The sequence below is a fragment of the Penicillium samsonianum genome, assembly GCF_028829775.1.
Source record: "Penicillium samsonianum strain IBT 33392 chromosome Unknown utg000009l_segment0_segment0, whole genome shotgun sequence".
In the NCBI taxonomy this organism is placed as follows: Eukaryota; Fungi; Ascomycota; class Eurotiomycetes; order Eurotiales; family Aspergillaceae; genus Penicillium; species Penicillium samsonianum.
Genome location: NW_026643267.1, coordinates 170,622 through 193,029, shown reverse-complemented (window position 1 = coordinate 193,029; position 22,408 = coordinate 170,622). Strand labels below are relative to the sequence as shown.

The following is a 22,408-nucleotide window of genomic DNA, read 5'->3' as shown; positions in this document are numbered from 1 at the left end:
AACATCGGAGTAGCCACCCGAGATACGATGTTCCATATTCGATAAGAAAGACGCAGATCACTCCCACGGATATATCTTTGGATATAGAAGTATCGGCATTCTCTGCGAATGCCACAATGTCATAAAGACCTGGTTATCTCCCGAGCTCCTTGAACGACCTTTAGATTGAAAGATTATAGACTGCTGTTGGAATGTGCCGATTCAAGAGAGATACCTCTCCCACGGTAGTATAGTGCTTGAGTGATATTGAGCTCGGATAACGCCAACACCCCAAAATATATCACCAAACGGTAATTGCTACAGATTCTGCTCATTTGAATGAGACGAGAATGAGAACAATAGTAACAGGAAGAATTTCAACACAAATTCAACCGTCATAATGTACATACATACATGTATGTAGCCTTGAGGTGAGATAGTTGTAACTGGTGCCTAGGTACAACTCGCATGGCCCTGAAACCCGGTTGGGTGCGGTACCAGTGACATTCGAGTCTGTTATCTCTCTCACCTTCTTGAACTTGAATTGTCACTGAATTGTCACTGAATTCCCTGTTGCGTCTCATCTTTTTGAAAATCGAAGTGTCTCCGGGGCTGTTTTTTTAAGGTGGAGAGTGGTACCCGTCTATTCGTGCGACCAGCCCCCTCGGGAGCTCCGCCTGATCGTCAACATCGTCATTGCCACCACCTCCACACCTGACCCCGACAGCTCTCCAGGCGCAAACATCACCCCGTCGGTTTCCTGATGTCCTTATTCGGCACATCTCCAGAGGATCCCTCTGCGGGTGATCCTGCCAGATCCAAGTCCTCGCTGTTTGCTGACGAACCGGCTACGGGCGGCTCCTCGCTGTTCGCCGATGATGACGGCGACGACAACTCCTCTGCTTGGAACGCCCAAAATAATACAGCCAAGCGAACTGCCCGGCGCGATCTAGTTCGGACCTTGCTTCCAAATACGGACGTTCCTGAGAGCTATATCGACGCATACGACCTGATTCTGAACAGCGGTGACAGGGTTGGCTCCGGCATTGGGCTGACCTCTGTTCGGGAGATCCTTTCAAGCAGCGGGCTCACTGCAACCGACCAAAGCAAAATCCTGAACCTTGTTGCTTCTGGTGACCATGAAAGCTTTAGTGGACTCGGTCGTGGCGAGTTCAATGTGCTGTTGGCGCTGGTCGGCCTAGCGCAAGAAGGCGAGGACCTCTCCTTTGATGCAGTGGACGACCGCCGCAAAAGTGAGTTGACTTTGTGCCCTTTGGTATTTCTTCATTTATTATTCGGGATAATCCCTCTAACGCGGAGTCAATGCAGAATTACCCCAGCCAAAGGCTGGCTACCTTGACCGGCTACGAACGAGCGGCGACGCAAGCTCCGAACAACCATACCAGCGACCTGCTACCCCCCCTCCCCAACCTCCTCCCTTGCAAACCCCCGGCTCCGCACAATCGCAAAGATTACGACGAACGTCATTGGGCGGATTGGAGTCAGACCCATGGGGCAGTCCAGAATTACACCGCGGTCACAACCATGAGACAGGAGGCGCCGAACCACGTATATTGAATGGATTCGGTAGTGTGAGGTCCACGACGAACGCCTGGTCTAACAAGGCGGTCGAAGACACCACACAAAGCAACGTGGTTCAACGGGAGCATTCCAATGGCCAGACGGAGGCTGCGCCGCCTAGCAGTTCTGGGTCTGGATGGGGAAACAATAACTTCAGCGGAGCGGGTCCGAGCGATGAAAGTAGCTTTGGGGGCACAGTGCCTCCGGCACTCGGTGGCTTTGGTCCAGCAGAGGATGAGCCCACTAATATTGCACCACGACGTCGGTCCATTGGTCTCGGCCGACCGACAAACCCACAGGTAGAGGAGACAGTCACGGTCACGTTGCTCCCCGAGAAAGAAGGCTTGTTCATGTTTCAACATCGAAACTATGAGGTCAAGTCTGCACGGAGAGGTAGCACGGTTATTCGGCGTTATAGCGATTTTGTCTGGCTGTTGGACTGCCTCCAAAAGCGATTTCCTTTCCGGCAATTGCCTCTTCTTCCCCCCAAGCGGGTTTCAGGTATGCACAACGCTGGTTTAGCGCACCTAATCGCTTACTCACAATTATGAAGTCAATGGCACTCACCTTTCAGCGGATTCATCCTCCTTCCTCGAAAAGCGCCGGCACGGACTTGTTCGATTCACCAATGCCCTCGTTCGCCATCCCGTTCTTGGTCAAGAGCAGCTTGTGATCATGTTCTTGACAGTTCCAACAGTAAGCTCCCCTTTAGCTCTTTTTGGGTATCCAAGTCAAGGCAGATAATAACTGTGAACCCAGGAACTTTCGGTTTGGCGAAAACAGGCCACAATATCAGTCCATGACGAGTTTGTTGGCCGTGTCCTCCCACCGGATCTTGAAGACTCATTACCCGCCACTCTCGACGATACATTTGAAACGGTTCGCAGCGGTGTCAAGCGTTCTGCGGAAATCTATATTAATCTTTGCACTTTGCTTGAGCGATTGGCTAAGCGCAACGATGGTCTGGCTGCTGACCACCTCCGGTTCTCCCTCGCCCTGCAGTCCTTGACGGAAGTCACCAAAGACACGTACGCAGTGGATACCAATGACATCCCGTCCCTTAATGCAGGTATCACAGCTACCGCTCGGCATCTCTCTACCAGCCAAAGTCTGCTGGAGGACGAAGCCCGAGGGTGGACCGAGGGGGTTCTAGAAGATCTAAAGCAGCAACGTGATTGCTTGGTCAGTGTGCGCGAAATGTTCGACCGGCGGGATCGGTATGCACGGAACAATATTGCGCAGCTGGAACGGCGCATTGAGACCAGTGAGCAGAAGCTGCAGGACCTACGCGCCCGACCCTCGGGCACAGTAAAGCCCGGGGAGATTGAGAAGGTTGAGGATTCCATCTTCAAGGTAAGACTGCGTATTTCAACGGCACCCACAGCAATACTAACTTTGGCTGTCTACTAGGACAAAGAATCCATTGTGCAACAGCATGCTCGGGGCGTCTTCATCACAGAATGCATCCGTGACGAACTCGTCCACTTCCAGCAAAGCCAGTATCACATCAGCCGCCTGCATCAGGACTGGAGCCAGGAGCGTGTCAAGTATTCCGAACTGCAGGCGGACAACTGGCGTGGCTTGAGCGACGAAGTTGAGAGGATGCCGACGGGCGTGTAGCTTGGCAGCATTGGGCCTCGTCGCTCAGGTCGTCCATCGTACATAACAGCCCGCCGGTGGACTTGAAAATCTTCGAACCATCTTTTTGGGGGTTCGCGCGGGATGCGCGGTATGCATAGTGCATCCCACGTGCACTGATGGAATCTGCTTTTTTGTTTTTGTTTTTATTTTCCATATTTCCCCGGAAATAATCCTTATGCATGCTTTACGATGTTGGGCTCTCAGCATCAAATTCCCCTGAAAGTTTGCAATCCGTCTGAAACTGTTTGTTTTGCTTTTACACAATTCCCAATTTGATTGTATTCTGTTCAATCTGATATTCTATATAGGATATGTATACCGCACATAGTAAAGGGGCAGAGTCCTACATACCGGCATACATAGTACATACTTCCTACATAACAAGCCTAAGAATTTCGGGTAAATTATTACTACATCGTATGTACTATCTACAGTACTTCGTATATTCCGTAAAAAGTGCCCCGATTCCCCACTAGAACGTCCATGGTAAGCCCAGAGACGCCACTGACCCAATAAATCCCGATGATCCTTGATTTCGGCCTTGGCGCCTGACAGGGCTGGCCGATCTTAGATTACAGTACGGAGTATCGAGAATTACCATACATAACCGGAATATTACAGTGCCTGCAACTGTTCGGGTGAAATCAGAGATACATGCGCTATGCAGTGCTTGATCTGTATAAACTTCTCCAATTTTTTCCCTTTCTATCTCTATATAACCACAGTCCTTCCCCCCATAAACATTCTAATCTAATGGCGCACGTCCTCCTCCGCTAGCCAAGACCAATTCCGCTTCCGACGTGGGTCTCGAAAGTCTCGGCTGACGAATCCCGCCGTTTCCAAGAATACTTCCTTCTGGGCGAATCTCCCCAAGCACGCGTTCACTCGCTTTCTTCTGCTTGGCCAAGAGCTCCCAAGACTCTGACCCAATTTCGCTCTTGTCCAATTTTTTTTTCTTTTCTCCCCTTCTCGCCCTTCCAGTCCAAACCTGTGCCTGACTTCTTTGAGGCCAAGCCTGGGTATTTTTTTTCATCAACCTCTTGCCTAGCTTCGCCTCCGCCCCCCCAGTGGCATCCCCAAGCTCTTGGCCCCGGTCTGCACCCCGCAGAATCTGCACCGTCGCCCACCTCCAAACCTATCGGACGGGCGCCTGAATCGCGATACCACATTCAGCCCTACAAGGCTCGGCAACTTGGCTTTTCGATCATTCACCAAGGCATGAAGAGCTACGCGAACAAACGAAGTTCGAGGGCGGAATTCATCCGGTAAATTGCTCGTTGCGGTACGAAGCCCGGGACTGAATCGTACAAAAGTTCCCGGATATAATACAATTGGTGTTCAGTCACCGACATCCTCACCATGGCGTGGGATCATCTGGACATCGATAGGCCGCATTTGGCTTATATGATCCTGGGAGGTTTCACAGGCCTGTTCATGCTGTGCTCCTTGTTCGTCAAGGAGAAGCTGTACATCGGTGAAGCCACCGTAGCCACGCTCTGTGGTATCATTTTCGGTCCCCATGCGGCCAATTTGTTCAATCCGCACGAATGGGGAAATATCGACAAGATCACGCTCGAGTGTTCACGAATTGTCCTGGTCGTGCAATGTTTCGCCGTCGGCGTTGAGTTGCCAAAGGCCTACATGGAACGGCATTGGAAGTCTGTTTCCTTGCTGCTAATCCCCGTCATGACCTGGGGTTGGTTGATCACCAGTTTGTTTATCTGGTGGTTGGTACCTCCCCTGAACTGGCTGGAGGCTCTGGTGTGTTCTGCCTGTATCACGGCTACCGATCCTGTCTTGGCATCGTCTGTCGTTGGTAAGGGAAAGTTCGCCAAGCGTGTCCCCAAGCATTTGCGTGATTTGTTGTCTGCGGAGTCTGGGTGTAACGATGGCATGGCGTTCCCATTCATCTATCTTTCCTTCTACATCTATCACTATCGCCCTCAAGTCGGCGAGGTGTGGCTGAATTGGTTCTGTATCACCGTTCTTTACGAATGTATTTTGGGTGCTATTTTCGGCTTCACGATCGGCTACTTTGCTCGCCATGCGATCAAGTTGGCTGAGCGCAAGGGATTGATTGATCGTGAGAGTTTCCTAGTGTTCTACTTTGTGCTGGCTGTCTTCTGTGCTGGTTCAGGTTCTATGCTGGGCATGGACGACCTGCTGATTGGATTCGCTTGTGGTGTTGGGTTCAGTAACGATGGTTGGTTTACGGAGAAGACAGAGGAATCTCATGTCTCCAACGTTATCGATCTTCTGCTCAACTTGGCATACTTTGTCTATTTCGGATCCATCATTCCCTGGGAGGACTTCAACTCCCCCGAGCTCGGCCTTACTCCTTGGCGGCTGGTGGTGATTGCGTTATTGGTCCTCCTCTTCCGACGTATTCCCATCATGCTAATGCTCAAGCCGATAATACCGGACGTCAAAACATGGCGAGAAGCTTTATTCGCGGGGCATTTCGGTCCTATCGGTGTCGGTGCCATTTTCGCCGCCATGCTTGCTCGAGCGGAGCTGGAGCACGACAGCACACAACCTTTACCTGAAGACGAGCTCCCACTGCCAGGAGCCAGCAATTACTATGTTGTCAGGCTCATTTGGCCCATCACTACATTCATGGTCATCACATCCATTTTGGTGCATGGTTCGTCTATTGCAGTTTTCACTCTGGGTAAACGCATCAACACCTTGACTATCACCCTATCCTACACACAGGCCAACGAGGATGGACCTTCATGGATGAACCGTCTGCCTCGTGTGCAGTCAATCGCCAAGGGCTCCATGTCCTTCCGCAAGGCGGAGGATACGGATGTCTCATCGGACGAAAAGCTTCCTGAGTATCCTCCCGGTACCTTACCCCCTATCGGCATGCCTGGAAACTTCCTCCGCCGCCAACGTGACGAGGAGGGAGATAATGAGCCACAAAGCCTGGAGGCTTCTCGTCGCAAGCCCTTGCGGAGACGCCGTAAGGGTCCTGCCGGTGTTGGAGGCCCTATTAGCCAGTCTGCTATTATGCCCGCTCCTCGGCGAACCGAGGACGAGGTCGACGCCGAGGAAGAAAGGAAAGAACTCGAAGAACGCGATCAGGTTGAGCGTGGAGCTTCTCCACCTCATGCCGAGCGGGATCGCTTCGGCCGTGAGCCAGAGATTGAGGTTTATCAAGAGGGCCATAACATGGTCATCGAGGATGAAGAGGGCAATGTTCTCGCGACTGAGGATACCTCTCATATGTCTCCGGAAGAGAAGATTGCGCATATTGAAGCGCAACGCAAGCGTCTGGAAACCGATAAATCAGGAAAATTGGCAGCGTCTGAGAGTCAACCCCACAAGAAGACTGAGGGAGAGGAGATCAAGCAGTCCGTTGAGGAGAAGGCTGGTACTTCATACGGAAAGGCTCTCAAGAAGTGGACCAACTGGACTGGGCTTGGAAAGGACCGGGCCACGGAACAGCCAGAGAAGGCCGAGAAGAAAGAAAAGCCTCCGAAGGCCGAATCAGCAAAGCCCAAGCCTCGCTCAGCTCATGCATACCAATTCGGCAATACTATTATTGTTGAGGATGAGGATGGTGAGGTGATCAAGAAATATACCCTTCCCGGCGGCAAGAAGGGCGAGAAGGGCGAGAAGGCCCAGAAGGAGCCAACTGTCCCTGGTGAAGCACCTGTCCGACGTGGTCTGACCCGCATGGGAACCTGGTTCGGCATGGAGGAAGAAGGCGAATCCTCCCAGGCTGCCCATGAAAAGAGAAAGGACGACGACTGGACCGCCGACGACGGCATTCGATTCACATTGGCCCAGGACCCCCAAGTCAACGCTCAAGGCATTGGCCACAAGGGCCGACGTATGAACAAGCAAGAATTCTTCGAGCAGATGAAGGGTCTTGACGCAAAGGCCCGCCGGGATCTGGTGCAGCAAACTGACGCACCAGCATCAGTTCAAGAAAGAGCCCAGCACGAAGCCAAGGAAGAAGTAAAGGCCGAGGAAAAGCAAGAGCGCCGCCTTTCTGCTGTCGCTGCCGCCGCTACCGCCGGCGCTGGCACCATCCCCGAAGAAGACATCGAGGCTCTGGACTCCGAGTCCATCACCGATAGCGACGTTACCGACGAGTCTGGCGACCACCACGGTGCCCCTAACGTGGCCGCCTCACTGGCGAAGTTCTCCCGTGGCGGTGGTACCTCCGCCGCCCAAGAACGCCGCAACAACCTCAGCCCTGCACCACCCCGTATTCGGGACCGGCCTCGCCGCGATTCCGACGACGATGGTACAGAGCGTATCCCACCTTCGCGTCTCCGTCAAGCCGCTGGTCTGACCGCGCCCCCGCGCCAGGATGACGACGATACAGGCGAGACCCCAGCCGAGCGTCGTCGCCGTCTGGCTGCCCTGGGTGTCGGAGGTGACGAGTCTGAGAACGATGATGGCTCGGAGTCGGATGATAATGCCATCTTAGAAGAAGACTCGGATATTGAGGACAACGGCGAGTCAAGCCAGTCTACAAGCAAGGACCAGAATCCCGAAACACACAAGCCATCTGATCGGTCTTCTCCATCTGGATCCGGCTCCGGCTCCCAGTCCGCCTCTCGACAAATCCCGCGTGTTTCATGGGGAGGCGAGAAGGGGCGTGAGCTTTAAGCGAGTTTGTTCAATCAAACCGTCTCGCGATCTCAAAGAGTCAATCGGATAGAAAGCTCTTGGTTTGGATTTTCTATCCCGTTCTTCGTCTCTGATAGTCGTCCTCGGCCATACAGAGGAGACAACATCACGTCACCTCCTCCCAACTCTGAGTCAATACTGGAAATGTATATACCCGGGTTCTGTTGCTTCAACCCTTTTGCTTCGAGTATATTCATGTATTTTCTTATCTTATCCGCTGTGCATATTAATTGCTCTTGCATGTAATGACCTCGCTTGATCACCATGATCGACTTGCTCATTTTGATCGAGTTTATGATTCCTTTTTGTCTTAGCTCGCTGCTGTTTCTTGCTAGAGCGAAGCGAGTTTAACTATATATACAATGCATTCTTTACATGGACATAATCCTCGGTTTTTTCTCATTGTAAGTACCCGCAGACAACATTAGAAGCACTATAGATTCATGTAAAGAACTGCTTCTATCACTACTATTTATTTACCATCTTTACTAGTAAGAGAAACAACTTGATCTAATTGACAAAGATCGAGGTATCAAACGAATAAAACCAGCTCCATATAAACAAGCCCAAGAAAAGAAGACAAAAAGCATATCTAAACTAAGCGCAATCAATTCCACCTTTCCTATTCCATGGTACTCTGCGGCCTCATGATACCCCTCCCGAAGAACTCACTAACAACCCCAAACCGATCCCGCGAGCGAGACAATTCCCCCTTGAACAAATCATGCTGGTCCGCCGAATCAACCTGCCGTTGCCTGATAGCGCGCAGGGTCGCATTTTTCGGCGCGCAGACGGGACACTGCGCGTCGTCATCGAGGTTGTTCAGACAGCGCTCGTGGAAGGAGTGTTTGCAGAGGAAGTGGACTGTTGGGAGATCGAGGGTTCCGCCGCAGGATTGGCAGCGGCGGGATTGGAAGACTACTGGTTGGGTGGTTAGGTGGTCTAGTTCTTGTTGTTTGGTTTCGGTTTCGGATTTGTAGCTTGTGATGAGGCGGCGGTTCTGGCGAGGGACGGAGGTTAGTTTTGCTATTCGCTAAACAGGAGGGAAGGGGGTGTTGAGGGAGCTTACGGTGGTGATTTCTTTGCGTTCGCGGTCGATGTTGTCACTAAGGTACTTCTTTACCCGGCCCATTGTTACTACTGCGTTGTTGCTGAGCGCTTGGATCACCTGCAACGGGGAGAGGAGGCCGTCTTGGTTGATGCGCTGCAGGACTGTGTCTAGCTCATCGCCTGCTTCTTCGAGGATTTTCGGGCTCGAGGCGAAGTATGTCAATGCGTCAACGTAGAGCTGAGGCTCGTCGGGCCCGTACCGGCGTAGCGCTTTGATGGCACCCTGTGTATCCTTTGCTGATGTGAAAGAACGGAAAATGTCGAGACGGAGACCTTCTTGCTCGCGAACGAGGGTGGATCCTTCCCTGAAATTTGACAGGTCGGAGAGGAGAAGCACGTTGGATGTGGAGATTGGGATCTAGGTGGGTCAGATATAAGAGGTGATAAATGGCCGACGGGATAACTCACGTCTTTCCCTTCGATTAGTTTCTTGGCTTTTGTCTCCCATTCCTGTCTTTCGCCTGCATCCTTCTTCCCCTTTGCTGTGTCCAGGTACATTTCAAACAGTGTTGTAAAAAGATCAACTTTGGCGTCCTGCTTCAAGTCCGGCTGCTGCACCAAAGTCTCGAGAAAATCGATGAACTCTTGGGGGTGATCCACAAATGCAGAGAAGGCTGTTCGTGGCTTGGGAATGTCATAATCTGACGGAGAATCTTCAACCTTGTCTTCATTTGTCGCAGGCTCGGAATTTTCAACCGGAGGTTGTGTGCCGGTGCCAACATGCATATACCGCAAAGGAAGAAGGGCAGCAAGACTTTGCACTGTGCTGGTCGTCTGTTCTTGGGGCTCTGATGGCTGTTCTACCTCGGTGCGTGGCCGGTACTGGCCAGAATAGTAAACCTTGAACAGCTCTGCTGTCCGCTCAGGGCAATGTGTCAGCAATACTCGAGCGTACTTCATCAAATTATGATAGGCCTAGAACGTATTAGCTTGTTTCCTCCAGATGACGCAGTTGAGACATACCACTTCGGGATCCAATCGCCAAATGTATTCCACTGCCTCGGCGAACTTCTTAGAGTCTTCGATTAGAATATCAACGACCATGTCATTCTCGCCATGCTTTGTTGCAAGGTAGGCTGCTTGCTCATAGTATCCGCCTTGACGGCACATTGCAATAGCAGTTTCAAGATCAAATTTCAGCTCACCAGGAGCTTTGATAAACGAGTCTAGCTTGCTTGTGTCTTTGAGCTTTGCGTAGCAGTTCAAAAGAAGCGTTGTGTGATCAACCGTGGCACGACCATGGTCGTGTAGCTCTTCAAGATACTCAATCAAGTTGTGAATACGTTGGGTGTCCAGGTACTGCAGCAACAGTTAGTAAAAGAACAATGCCGAAGTCCGCTCCTCGCTGACCTTGCGAATGACCTGAGAAGGTTCAGTATTATCAATGGCCCGGAGATACTGCTGCATAGCGGTATCATAGTCGCCCCGCTGGTACAAAAAGTCACCATACTTGCGGTAGATGGCATTCTGTTGTAGCGGTTCAATCCCAATCTTTTGCGCAAGGTTAATAGCAAGGATGAAAAGATTGCGCTCGTATAAGATTTCGAGCTTTTGCTGGAGGGTCTTTTCCCGATAACGGAAGATCTAAAACGGGTTAAAAGAAAGACCAACACAACATTATGCATCCACATACCTTGCCATCTGTCGTAAGAAGAAACAAGTCACCCCATTCCATGAAAATACGTTTCATAGGTGACACCAGCGCTTCGCTATGCGCGATGAACTTGAGATCAGTGTCGAGCAGAGTGAACGTGGTCGTGCCAAAGATATCCTCGGCCGGACTAGCAGTGTACTTCCTTAGCGGGTCCGACTTGCTAGTCCCAGCCTTGGGCGGACAGACGAGAGCCACATAGTCACGAAAAGCATCAATAGACGTCTTCGGACCCTCGAACGCATAGCTCGCACCACGACCCCGCGGGCCGTACGTAAAGATCGCCTCTTCTCGGGCAATGAGAATATCACCGCCCTCTTTATCCAGAGTCATACAGCCCAAGCCACAGCCCGTATCTTCCAAAACGCGCGCAGGCTGGCCCTGCCCCCGCCCGGCGATGACCAATGTCAAGATGCGGCTCGTGGTTGAAATGTAAAGGGTTGTGACGGCGCCGATTTGGGTTTCGAGTCCTGTAATTGGTTCCTCGGACTCGAATACGATCCGTTGTCGCGCGCCTCGGTCGTGGATTAGGTCGCCTCGGATGATCGTCACGGATCCGTTCGCGAAACCCACTGCTACCTGGGAGAGGTCGTCGACGGCTGCGAAAGCCGATATCTATACCATTGCAAGTAAGTATTAAACTCGTTTATTCTCGCTTCCGATGCAGACGCACCGGGAACTGTCTCCTGGCATTTTGCACGGAGACCGTTGACAGACACCGCGGGCCACCATCTTTCTTTTCCGTATCTAGTGCCCAGACCTTCAGCACCGGCTCGTTGGATAGATCCTCCGCGACGGTTACTAGCAGGGCGGTATCGTTTATCTGTCGCATGTGCGTAATGGAGCCGGTATCATGACCCTTAAATGATCGCACGACGCGGAAGGCCGAGGAGACGATGTGGACGAAGCCATCGGTAGTGCCGACGAAGAGGTTCGCGGAGCCGGTGCAGATACTCGAAAGGTCACTCTAAGGCTGACTGTTAGATACGGCGTGGGCTGAAGCAGGGGAAGGTCGAGGCCTTACATTGAAGATTGAGGAGCTGTCTTCTGGTAGCTTCACCGGCGACACGTCGATGAAGTTGAATGCTTTCCACTGTTGCTTCTGTCAGCTATGGTCCATCAGTAGGAAATTTTGTCCTCTTACTGATGTCAACGCCATCTCGGCTCGCCATTGATTGAGATGTGTGGAAGGTGACGATGCGGTTCGGAGCTCTCCCCGCTGGCGCTCGGGCCACTTCGTTCCTGACGTCGATCCACGGCTGCCAGGACGATGTTCGCATTTACTTTGCTACTCCAAATGAGTGATTGTTCGTTTCTGGTGCGTTTTGTAGCTTTTTTTTCAGGTCTACATATGTAAACCATGCAATTACCATAACAAATATGTGTTGCTAAAAGAAAATGTACCAATATATGCTAATGAGATCCCGAAACAACTTCGCTACCAAGCTGAAGCTTTCAACACGCTATGGATCATGGGAAGATGTGAAAAGAACAAGAAGCGAAAAACTTAGTCGTAAAAGCATCAAGGAGCTCTCGTTATTGAGATAGATCCATGTTTAAAGGTGAAGGGTGCTTGTCAGAGGTAGGAATCGCTTTGAGATTCTGACTCGGTCGAGCGCTGTCCTTCATGAAATCAAAACTTTGTTGAAGCCAACTACCAGCATCTGCGATTGCCTGACTGAGGTTGAAACTCTCCATTCCCTGATGGACACCTTGTCCATCCTGGCCTGTTGTTGGCATTGATTCGCCTAGGGTGAGGGGCAAGGACGCCGCCTCTGTGGTAGATTGGTACGTTAATTGGTGATCCAACTGTTGGGCCACTGAATGTGGGCTTTCTTCATCATCACCTGATTGGGATTCCGCAGTGTGATATTCGTTGTCGATAGATGCTGATTGACTCCTAGCAGAAGGGGAGGGGCTTCCGATATTGGCCGTCCTTTTTCTCTTGGGGTTTCTCGTTGTAGGTGAGCCTGAGTCCGGCCGGGATGAACGCTGTCTCTTCTCTGTGCTGAAGGCGTAGGGTGTAGCTGCATCGAGCATGAACTGCGTATTCATTGCCTGAGTCATAGTTCTGTTCGTAGGTTTCAAGCTCCGATCTTGACCTGCTTGCTCGGTGCTGAAATTGAAAGGTGTAGCTGCATCAAGCATGAATTGCGTGCTCATTGCATGCATCCCGTCCTTGTCCATGGATTTCGAACTCCACTCTAGATCACGTCGAATTGACTCTTCTAGACGGTAGAATGGAGTGACATTTGCTGAGTGAAGTGAAGCATTGGGTGAATGCACTGCTCGGTCCGGATCTGGTGTATGTTGATTATAATATTCGGGACTGTCCAGGTCGTCTTGAAAAGACTTCTGGGCATGCAAAAGGGCAGCTTGGGTCGAAAGCTGGGTATCGGGGCTTGGGGGTGAGTCTTGTCCTGAATCTCCTCTTGGCAAAGCCGTCGAGTGCAATGACGTTACCCGATCTGATACCCCCAAAGGTGCTGGCACTTGTTGGGCAGAAGTGAGATCATCATAGGTGTTCTGTTCGGTTGGTCCAGAGATATCTGTGTTTTGGAATGTCGATGTATCTTCTTCGTTTGCAATATCTTGCGCTGCGGCCTCTTCCCCGGCGACATCTTCCCCTGCTACCTGATCCGGCGCAAGATTGTCTTCTATGAAGTCTTCCTCATCTGCAAACCTGGTTTCTTTCGACAAAGTTCTGTGGCTTGCATCTTTCTTCATGGAGTCCCCATTGTGAACTACTATTTCTTCAAGAGCCGAGGGTTGAGGTTCAGGTTCAACAGGATCCAATGCTTGATCCTTAGCGGGACTAGGCCTCGCAGGTACGGGATCGACTATGGACTTTTCTTTCAAGGGACTGTCGCCCTGCAAAAAGGTCTCTTCTTGCAGGATACTTTCATCTGGCATAGGATAAGTCTTCCCCTGTTGACTCGAGTGTTCACGGAGCCACCTCCGATATTCAAACCTCGGCAGCTGAGAGGAAGAATTAACGATTCGGAGAGACGCTTCCTGTGACAAATGAGACTGTTGATATTGTTGGAATGGTGATAATTTCGGAACGGTAAGGGCCCTGGGTGAATTTGAAGCAGCCGATGGAATCGACTGCGGGGATAGGTGCCCGTTCCAGTTCGCACGAGCACTCTGGGCTGTCTTCGGTGGGACCGTTTTGACAGGAGGGCATTTTGTTGGCGATCCCGGCGTCTGTGGGACCTGGACTTGAACAGAGCGCGGCATCGGTCGACGAGCTTTATCTGACTGACGAGAAGCCATGGATATTGTCGGCGAGCTCGGCGGTTCGAACTTGGTGAAGTTCATGAGCTTCCGATCCTTCTTCAGCCAGTCTGCTGTCCTAGGCGGCATTGGCATCATTGACCGATCATCCACTATTGACGACGGCGGTTCCTTTGTTTTAGTGGGAGATCGTCGCAATGCTCCATTTTGCCCAGTATGCCCCGGGCGCGGGGTGGGTTCCTTGGATTGTCTCCGTGGCGATTTAGAGGGCGAAGAACGGTCTCCATTTTGCACCGAGGTCCTAGGAGAATTGCACGATGTCGCAGGAATCTCCGGGCGACGAGTACTAACCGATAGACCCTCTCGGTACTTCGGAGCCCGCAAATCAGTCTCCTGAACCACCCGCTCGGGGACATTTATCTGGCAAACCCTCGCCGGTGCGCCAGTCCCGCGCGTCCTATTCTTCTTCCATGGATTGACCCATCCGTCATTGAGTGGGCCTCGCAGCGACGCAGAGAGGATCAACAGTGGTTTGCCCTGCAGATAAGATTCCGCCAACTTCTCGACCCGCTGACGCTTTGCAGCTCGGGCAGCGTCATCCAGCTCGTCATCCGAGGCGAGTAGGTCATCTGAATCTAGCTCTGAAGGCACGCATGTTTCGAGTGAGACCGGGGAGACGGGCCGTGGATAGGGCATTGGGGTTGAGTTTCGAGCGGAGATTAATTGTTGGGTGGAGAAGCCGAGGCAGTCGGACGCTGCGATGGAGGGGGTTTGGGCGGATGCTTTGAGGTTGTATTCATTTCCGGTGTAGAGGTAGGCCGACCATATGCGATTGACACCAGGCAGATGTATCTGCCAGAGTTGAGTGCCTAACGCGAAAACCACTTAACGCGTTTAATGCCCAGCAACCTCCAGACCCACGAGCAGTGGGGAAATATTATGTCATCATCTCTATAGGTAGGAGCGATGCACAGAGCATGTGCTAGTTACTACTATGTTCAACAGTATGTACTTTTCCGTGATTCACAGTACAAACACAAAACAGACAGCTTACCCAAAAATGGCTTGAAATGTGCAAAGGAATTTTCGATATATAACCTTGGATGGATTGCAGTCTAGCAGTCTACATACTACTATAACACCAACCCTTTAAGAGAAGGTAAATCATATTCACACGAAGTAAAACTCTGGATAATCAAACACCGCACAGGCAAAAGGAAAGAAAGAATGAGATCTCACCTTCGTCCGAAATCAGCAAGTCAAGAATGAGAAAGAAACGAGAAAAAAGGCCACACTCCACTTCAATCATCACACCACAGCAAGGACACCAGTCAGGGAGGATACAAACAAAGCAAGAACGCTAGCAAGCGGGGAAATGACATGACATGAGGAGGCAATTTGTCTATGACACATATAATTGAAGACTCAGAGCAGGGTATCAAAGGCGGTACGCATGTTGCGAATAGAGCCGAGCGAGGGGACGGGTGCGGGTTATTGGTGCGGATACACATGCTTCGTGGGATGGGTGGGGTGTTGCCTTGGATTGTTTATTCATGATACACGCGCGCGAATGGAAAAAGAGTTGGAGAGATGGGGGAAATAGAATGGATCAGACATTGGACATTCAAACAAGGTAGTAGGGAGGACGGTGGGGGTGGTCATTAAGGGGTCATCATCACGGAGTGCTCGGTACGCTCCTTCATTCGCATGGCTTGGGCTTCCAGAGAACGGGCCATCAGTTTCGTCACTGCGGGTGGGTGTTAGAGAATCGTTCTGGTTTGTGGAGGTTCGGAGGATTGCTGAAACTAACCTGGCCAGACAGCAGCTCGTTCCAAGAGACTGGCTGTCGCAATCAATATTTTACATCCGTATCCCCCTTCCACAAGACTGGGTAGCCGTTGCACGGCACTCAGCGCGGACATGGAATTCCCATTTTGGAACTGGCGCTGCATTTTCATCTCGATACTCCCCAGGATCTCCTTGATCTTATCGACCAGCTTGCAATCCTCGTCTTCTAGTAGCATGACTCCAGGTACTTGGGTCAAATCGACATCGTCGCGGCCTAGGATACCAAGGTAGGGGCCCACCCGTTCTTGAACAGTGGTGATCCACTCGGCCAGCACCTGTGCACAATCGAAAGCACACAAGGCGCACTGGATTGGTAGTTCGCGCGACGAGAACTCGGCAAAGGTGTTACCAAGACGATTCGACATGGAGATGGAATCCGCCGCGTAGAACGCTGCTTTGCGCAGGTGCTTTTCACGTTTGGATTGGCCAATCTTGTAGATGTTGGAGAGAGTCTGCATGGGCTCGTCTTGCGTCGGTGTCTTGGAGATAGCTAGATCTGATACTCCTAGATCGGCGATGGAGTCTCGTCTCGTATCAAGGTGACCCGTGAGAGACGGATCCACAACGTCGTTCATTGCAGCATCTGGGTGCTGGAAAATCTCAGTGCCGCGTGCGAGCTCATCCGCCATGCCATTCCAATCGCGTTGCCAGAATGCCTCTTTGCATCGGCCTAGGTTGACGAACAGACGAACATAGGCCAAATCTAGAAGGGGGATGCTGTCTGCTGACAGAGGTCCAGCCCCAAACGGATTCGGTCGCTCTAGGCTGTGGACAGGGTTGCTGGCCCATGCCGCTTGCCATGCCCGTAGAGCGGGCTCGATATGGGCTTGCATAGCATCGGTCTCCTGGGCGGTCCATTGTCGGCCCATGTGCCTTTGGCGGGTTTCCCAGATGTAGTTGTGTAGCGAGTAGATGAGCACCAGGCAGCCGAAAGTGCTTGGGCGGTTCTCAGAATTAGCCAGATCATCAGAGTTGTAGAACAAGTTCGCCGATTGATTTTGCTCTCGTTGGCTGGCAGTCAGAAGAGACGTCAAAGCAGCAGAAAATGACAGAGTCTTCTTCGAGGCTGTTTGGCCGCCCATCTGCTTCCACGCCTGGGGTGATTCGGCCGCCCAGAGATCCTCTTCACAGGGGAGGTCAAGGCGGATTTCCGAATTTGTGAGTGCGGGTGCATGATTGTAGGCGGAGACGAGAAAGCTGGAAAGAACAAAGATAGCGTAGAGGGTACGTTTCCGCTCCTCTACAACCTTCCAATTCAGCCAATCTCGGCGCTCTTTCGGTTGACTAAATGACGAAGATATCCAGTTTTCCGAGTCACCAGGAGAATCATTTCCGTTGTTACCAGCGGTGAGATGATCTTGTGGCAGGTTCTTGGGATCCAGATGATGCGTCAATTCGGCCGCGCGTGCAAGGCTGACCAAAGCAGCACAGTGCGTGCTCGCAATGTCTGCAGATGTCTTGTCACCGCAGGTGTGGCCGTATATTACGTTCAATAGCATTGCCTGCACCAGCCAAAGCGGGGTATTGTGTACGGAGCTATCGCGGGAGGAATGTGAACGATTGAGAGCAGCAGACATGTCGGCCTTTCGTCGTTCTTCGAGGTATAACTGAATCATTTTTTTTGCGGCGTCGAAGAGATCCTTGGAGGCGGCGGATTCGTATTCGTACAGGGCACCGATAGCTGCCATGGAGAGAATCAGACAACCCCCGCCTCCAGCGACGCCGGTCGAGCTGAGATTGAGGTGTCCGCTAGGGGTGCGCAGGTTGTTCGTGTACTGGGGTGCTTGGAAATTGAGGGTAGGTATATGGAGAAACGGGATATGAGGATGGAAGTAGGTGATGTAGGCCGAGATGTACCGCTGCAAGTCCGAGGTGCTGGGAAGTTGACCGGAGCTGTTGAAGCCAGTCGAGCGGGCGAACAACTCACGACTGTTTAGAAGTCCGCTTGCGGGCTGGGAATACTTGCGATGATTGAAGCCAGTGGGGGTCGACATGCTCGCTAATAGAGCCTGTCGTGTGGAGTCTGTAAATGTATCCGTTGAGACTGGTGAATGTTCATTTCGTAGGGCACTATTCGGGAAAGGAACGTTGAGAGGATTAGGAGATTCTCCGTTTGTTGCCAGAGAGGAAAACATACTCTGCGAATGTCCTCCCATGATGGGCTGGCCGACCGAGGTCATAGAAGGAGGCGTGGCATACGTCTCAGAAAACGGATTCTGGGCCATTAGAGACTTAGGCGACACTGTCTCCGGGGGGATCCCCAAATCATTCAATGTCGTCGGGGAAAAGTCGATCGCGAACTGGTTGGCTGGGTGGTGGTGCGCAGGGAACGGGTTATGCCAACCGTTGGAGATGGGAATGCGATTCGGGCCATCCAGCATAGCCTCGCTGATTCCGCTCTGGCTACCCGTGCTCATTGCTGATGGCGAGGACTCGTCAATAACCGAGTCGTTGCCATTTCCCATAACCACACCTGTGTCAAACCCGTTCATCCAGTCAAAGTGCATCTCTTCATCCATCATGGGATCCGCAGAGGGTTGAAGTCCATTGTGATAGTGACCGAATGGAGACGAGGGCGAATCGTTGAAGCCTTGCGGGGATCCTGCAAAGTGTAATTGCGCGGGGTTGATGGTGCTACCGTGACCCATCAGCATGCCATCGATGCCCGTATCAAAGCTCCCATACACGGGGGCAGTCCGAAGTCCTCCGGACATGTCCATGGGAAGCCCGGAAGTTTCGATCTTGGAAAGGCCGTTCATCGAAGGGTGTCCAGAGCCGAATCCCCTATAGTCCATACTTGAGCCAACTGAAGAACTAAGGCTGGGGTGATATGCGTGGCCCGATTGAGTGGGCGCAGATGACGGATTACCGGCACCGGGGATACCTAAGGCCGCCCCATCAACGTGGCTGATGGTGTTAGCCCTCGGGCGCATCGACGAAGATGAAGTATTGGCAATGGAGTTCTTGCGAACACGGTTAGCACCAGGTGCGGCGCCGGTGCTCTCACGGCGACCGTTTCTCGGTCGAGAAGACGGTGTGGTGGTCATGTGTAGCTTCTGCTGGTGTCGCAGGAGCAGATCGCGCCGAGCGAAGCACCGGGCGCAGTCCGGACACTCGAATGGCTTTTCCTTTGTGTGCGAGCGCTCATGGCGCTTGAGGTGCTCCAATCGCGCGAACGAGCGACCGCAGGTGGTGCAGACGTGGGGCCGAGGCTTGTCTGTTTTAGGGGGCGGGATATTGCCATTGGCACCCGTTTGGCCGTTTAGGTCGGTCTGCTTCTTTGAGTCCTTTGGAGCTACAGATATATGGGTAAGAATTGCACACAGGGGAAGTGTCTCAGCCAAACTCACCAGGCATATTTCCCGGAATTTCGTGGATACTAGCAAGGTCCACGACTTTTGGGCTATGGTCCCGATCTTGTCCGACCATAGCATCCAATAGCATTCTAGTCTTCAAAAACTCCTCACCGACCAGAGTGTTGACCACTGGTCTCGGAGGTGGGGGGTAATTGCGACGTGCGGGAAATTGCTAACGGAGAGAGGTTGCGTCAATCTTATGATTGAGCGAAGATCGGGTCTGCACGATATTTGAAGTTTCAAACTTGTACAATGTGCCGCATCAACGACTGTTCCATCCAAATGACATCAAGTCAGCATATGTCTCATATGATGCGTAGAGGGTGCTATCACAACGACCCAAGGTACCGAGGCAGGCTATCAGGAACCTTGCCGTGAGATAGATGAACGGGACCCACCAATAAGGGAAACGAAATTACAGTCGGTCTATCGAAGGTCGCTATGTGCCCGGAAGACGGTGTTGAATGAGTTTCGGTTAAATGCAGGATATGGGGACCTGAGACCAGTATGGGGGGTATGGAGCCTAGTATTGACGTCTGTTTGGAGGGATCGGAAACATCAGCGAACCGGACTAACATGGATGATGCCCGGAGATAGCGCTTCGGTCAGATCACTCACATCAGACTGGCGGAGCTAGAGCAGTGACTTTGGATGCTTTAAACTCGGGCATGCATTGAGGGAATTGATCTCGCAACTTGGAGGGAGTTGGATAAGCCGGAGATAACCGATGGAGTGCAGATAGGCAATTGTCGATAAGCAAAGAAACCACAACAACACTGGGGAAGCGAAGTTGGTGAAAATAAGAGGTTGTTAGGAGAGGTGAAGTGGTTGGGAAGTTCGAAATTGCCTCCGAAGGTTGAGTTGAGTCGTTCTAGAGCAGAGCGAGGTACCTGGGTCAGGGTACTTACATACACCGTTGGTAGTGGCAGTAGTGGCGGGTAGAGAGCTAACCGGGAATTACTGAGGAAGTACTGCGGAGGTACCGACGATAAGGGGGTCCGAGGACAAAGGTACACCGAAGGTACATACGAGGCAACTATCAACTAGGGCGATGCCAGGCCCAGACAACCACGCAGCAGACCAGCGACAGACAAGCCAGCAGACGGTACCGATACAGAGAGCAGAGGGTGGATCCCAGACACACGGGCTGACTGTCTCTGCCAATGATGTCCCCACGATTAACTAGGGTGATACCAAATGCGGCGTAGACTAAATCTTATGGACACGCACGTTCTACTGGACGCCCACCAGTTCCTGGCTCTGGTTATCAGCGTGAATTGGTCTCCACTGGCTTGCCCTCTCGGGATTAGCGGCGTAACGCCAGACTTGACTAGTATTGTGTTATTTAGGCATTATCTTACCCTTTCATGAAACATCTAGTTTTGCTATGTGGAATGCAATTGAAGAATGTTTTTTGTTTCAGAAAGGAATTCGGGAATTTGGGGTTTCATTAGAATTGACTCAACTTATGATGGTATTATATAGTGTACATTGAGGTTACTTCGTACTCCGTACATAAAGAATACGTGGCTGCACTAACCAGATTCCCCAGGGTGATATTTAATTATTTAATATTCTCTCCTGGAAGTATCGGAGTGGGCCCGAGAGTTACTGAGAATAACAAGCCCATACACGTTTAATATAATGGTAATATATATGTACGAGTATGATATAATATGTAGGCGGCAAGACCTCGTGACAGGTTCTGGTGTCAGTCATTTGATTTGATTTGATTTCAAATGTTCATTTTACTCCTTTCCAACCTTGGAAGGCTCCCGTACAGAGTAGCAAATGAAACCTACGACCAAAAAGAATCCACCCCGGGGCGGAGTGTCCGGGTATGAATAAGCGGAAAGATCCGCCAACGAATAGGCCATGCGCCATTTTTGTGGGGGAGAGCCAAAAAAAGGGTTCGTGTGGGGGATTTTCCCAACACCCAGGAGAGAACATAAAACGGAATAGGACATGCGGCTGTTCTGCAATTGGACGTGCCAGCAAGGGATATTCCGGTTCCTTATTGCACATGGTCTCAAATGGCAGGATGTAAATTTGGAAGAGAAACATTGGAAATATATGGGGTCTTTTTTTGGGGTTTTTTTTCTTTTTCTTTTTCTTTTTTTGGTTCTTGGCTCCCCCAGACTTTTAATTTGCTTTCCCCGGAATCTGCCCCTTGAGCGTTTTCTAGAATCCCCATCCCGTCGCTGTATGGACTCACTGCGCACGTTGCGCCACGCCGTTTTGAGTTTGGGTCGCACGGAACAAGGCGAAGATGGACACTCAAGCCCATTGGGCGTGCAGCCGACCATCGGATCGCTGATCTGGGGTTATGGCGATGATCCAGTATTTTTCGGTGCTGATACAGCCTTTGGATCCTTCCAACCTTGGAAGGTTGACTTGAATGCAGACGAAGAGGAAAGTGGTCACACAGCAATAAAAGTTTCTTTGTAAACTCCCCCATAGTCTCTCATTTCTCCGAATTTCGCCATTGGAGTACATTGTAGGCTCGCAATTCGGTCGCACGGACATCTCCTTTGCAGAATCCCCCGGATTGGACAATGCACTAGTCAAACTAGCATACTAGAGCGAGTCTAAGGAAGCTGCAGGTGACCCGAGATGAGTCAAGGGTGGTCGAGCGACAAATGAAACAGCAGTACCGCAAGCCACCCTCCATAGCTCCAACGCAGTGAGCTGTCTCTAGGCTGTGTTGATGCTGGGTTGATCCGGATTGTTAAGATGGCACTGGCCAATCCCTTAGGTGGATGAGCAAATAAGCTGCAACTCAAGGGTCTGAGTTTCCCCTTAAGAACATTGGCATACCTAAGGCATCCGACCTATTTCCAATAATCTGCATGCGTCTATGCACGTTTAGATGAAAAGGGACTTTAGCCACATCAGTATAATTGCCGTGTTGGAACCCCGTGAGCAATAATCCGATATGTCCGGCAGCGAGCCACGGAGTACGGAGTATACCCCAAAGCCTTGGATGAACCAGGGCGATATTCTAGCAAAGACATGTCTCACCTACAGATTTGAAGCATCGTACAACACCCAACCCCAAACACAGTTCACCGGGGTTGAACACAGCCAATACGATGTTACGCAACCCAGCGAGGCCGTTCGTAAATGCCATCTAGCCTAAATAGACGAATTTCAAGCCTGGGAAAAAGCCTTGCCCGGACATCCGCCAGCTCCAACCAATCTCCTGATGCAGGTCCAACACATTGAAGAAGTCATCACTTTGTCATGAGCTCGGTCACCAGCAACTCAGGGGCAGACGCCACTGACCCTAATCATGCAATGATACTATACACTAGACACTACACTAGTCACTACATCGTATGCCAGCCAACAGGGGGAT

General features: G+C 51.4%; 8 protein-coding genes across 8 annotated transcripts; 4 read left to right on the top strand and 4 right to left on the bottom strand.

The window, feature by feature from the left end:
* Window positions 1-742: 742 nt before the first annotated feature.
* Window positions 743-3,180, top strand: mvp1 (sorting nexin Mvp1; the record flags this gene model as incomplete). Its single annotated transcript, XM_057285859.1, has 5 exons — window positions 743-1,232; window positions 1,309-2,061; window positions 2,114-2,256; window positions 2,320-2,913; window positions 2,971-3,180. 5 exons carry the CDS (start codon window positions 743-745, stop codon window positions 3,178-3,180), a joined length of 2,190 nt encoding a protein of 729 aa, XP_057129184.1.
* Window positions 3,181-4,560: 1,380 nt separating this feature from the next.
* Window positions 4,561-7,827, top strand: N7471_013139 (Na+/H+ antiporter Nha1; the record flags this gene model as incomplete). Its single annotated transcript, XM_057285858.1, has 1 exon — window positions 4,561-7,827. One exon carries the CDS (start codon window positions 4,561-4,563, stop codon window positions 7,825-7,827), a length of 3,267 nt encoding a protein of 1,088 aa, XP_057129183.1.
* Window positions 7,828-8,470: 643 nt separating this feature from the next.
* On the bottom strand, window positions 8,471-11,768 carry N7471_013138 (tethering complex subunit PEP5; the record flags this gene model as incomplete). Its single annotated transcript, XM_057285857.1, has 9 exons — window positions 8,471-8,848; window positions 8,918-9,316; window positions 9,367-9,873; window positions 9,922-10,257; window positions 10,309-10,542; window positions 10,592-11,224; window positions 11,283-11,576; window positions 11,634-11,702; window positions 11,754-11,768. The coding sequence occupies 9 exons, from the start codon at window positions 11,766-11,768 to the stop codon at window positions 8,471-8,473; spliced, it is 2,865 nt and encodes a 954-aa protein (XP_057129182.1).
* A 377-nt stretch (window positions 11,769-12,145) lies between these two features.
* On the bottom strand, window positions 12,146-14,542 carry N7471_013137 (uncharacterized protein; the record flags this gene model as incomplete). The annotated part of the gene is made up of 1 exon (XM_057285856.1): window positions 12,146-14,542. The coding sequence occupies one exon, from the start codon at window positions 14,540-14,542 to the stop codon at window positions 12,146-12,148; it is 2,397 nt and encodes a 798-aa protein (XP_057129181.1).
* A 965-nt stretch (window positions 14,543-15,507) lies between these two features.
* On the bottom strand, window positions 15,508-19,138 carry amdX (putative C2H2 transcription factor (AmdX); the record flags this gene model as incomplete). Its single annotated transcript, XM_057285855.1, has 3 exons — window positions 15,508-15,593; window positions 15,657-18,989; window positions 19,045-19,138. The coding sequence occupies 3 exons, from the start codon at window positions 19,136-19,138 to the stop codon at window positions 15,508-15,510; spliced, it is 3,513 nt and encodes a 1,170-aa protein (XP_057129180.1).
* A 531-nt stretch (window positions 19,139-19,669) lies between these two features.
* On the bottom strand, window positions 19,670-20,379 carry N7471_013135 (uncharacterized protein; the record flags this gene model as incomplete). Its single annotated transcript, XM_057285854.1, is given in 4 exon segments — window positions 19,670-19,921; window positions 19,959-20,021; window positions 20,038-20,232; window positions 20,299-20,379. Coding segments are annotated over 4 exon segments (591 nt in total), but the record flags the coding sequence as incomplete, so codon positions are not given.
* Window positions 20,380-21,255: 876 nt separating this feature from the next.
* On the top strand, window positions 21,256-21,498 carry N7471_013134 (uncharacterized protein; the record flags this gene model as incomplete). Its single annotated transcript, XM_057285853.1, has 1 exon — window positions 21,256-21,498. The coding sequence occupies one exon, from the start codon at window positions 21,256-21,258 to the stop codon at window positions 21,496-21,498; it is 243 nt and encodes an 80-aa protein (XP_057129178.1).
* Window positions 21,499-21,985: 487 nt separating this feature from the next.
* Window positions 21,986-22,189, top strand: N7471_013133 (uncharacterized protein; the record flags this gene model as incomplete). Its single annotated transcript, XM_057285852.1, has 1 exon — window positions 21,986-22,189. The coding sequence occupies one exon, from the start codon at window positions 21,986-21,988 to the stop codon at window positions 22,187-22,189; it is 204 nt and encodes a 67-aa protein (XP_057129177.1).
* Window positions 22,190-22,408: the final 219 nt, after the last annotated feature.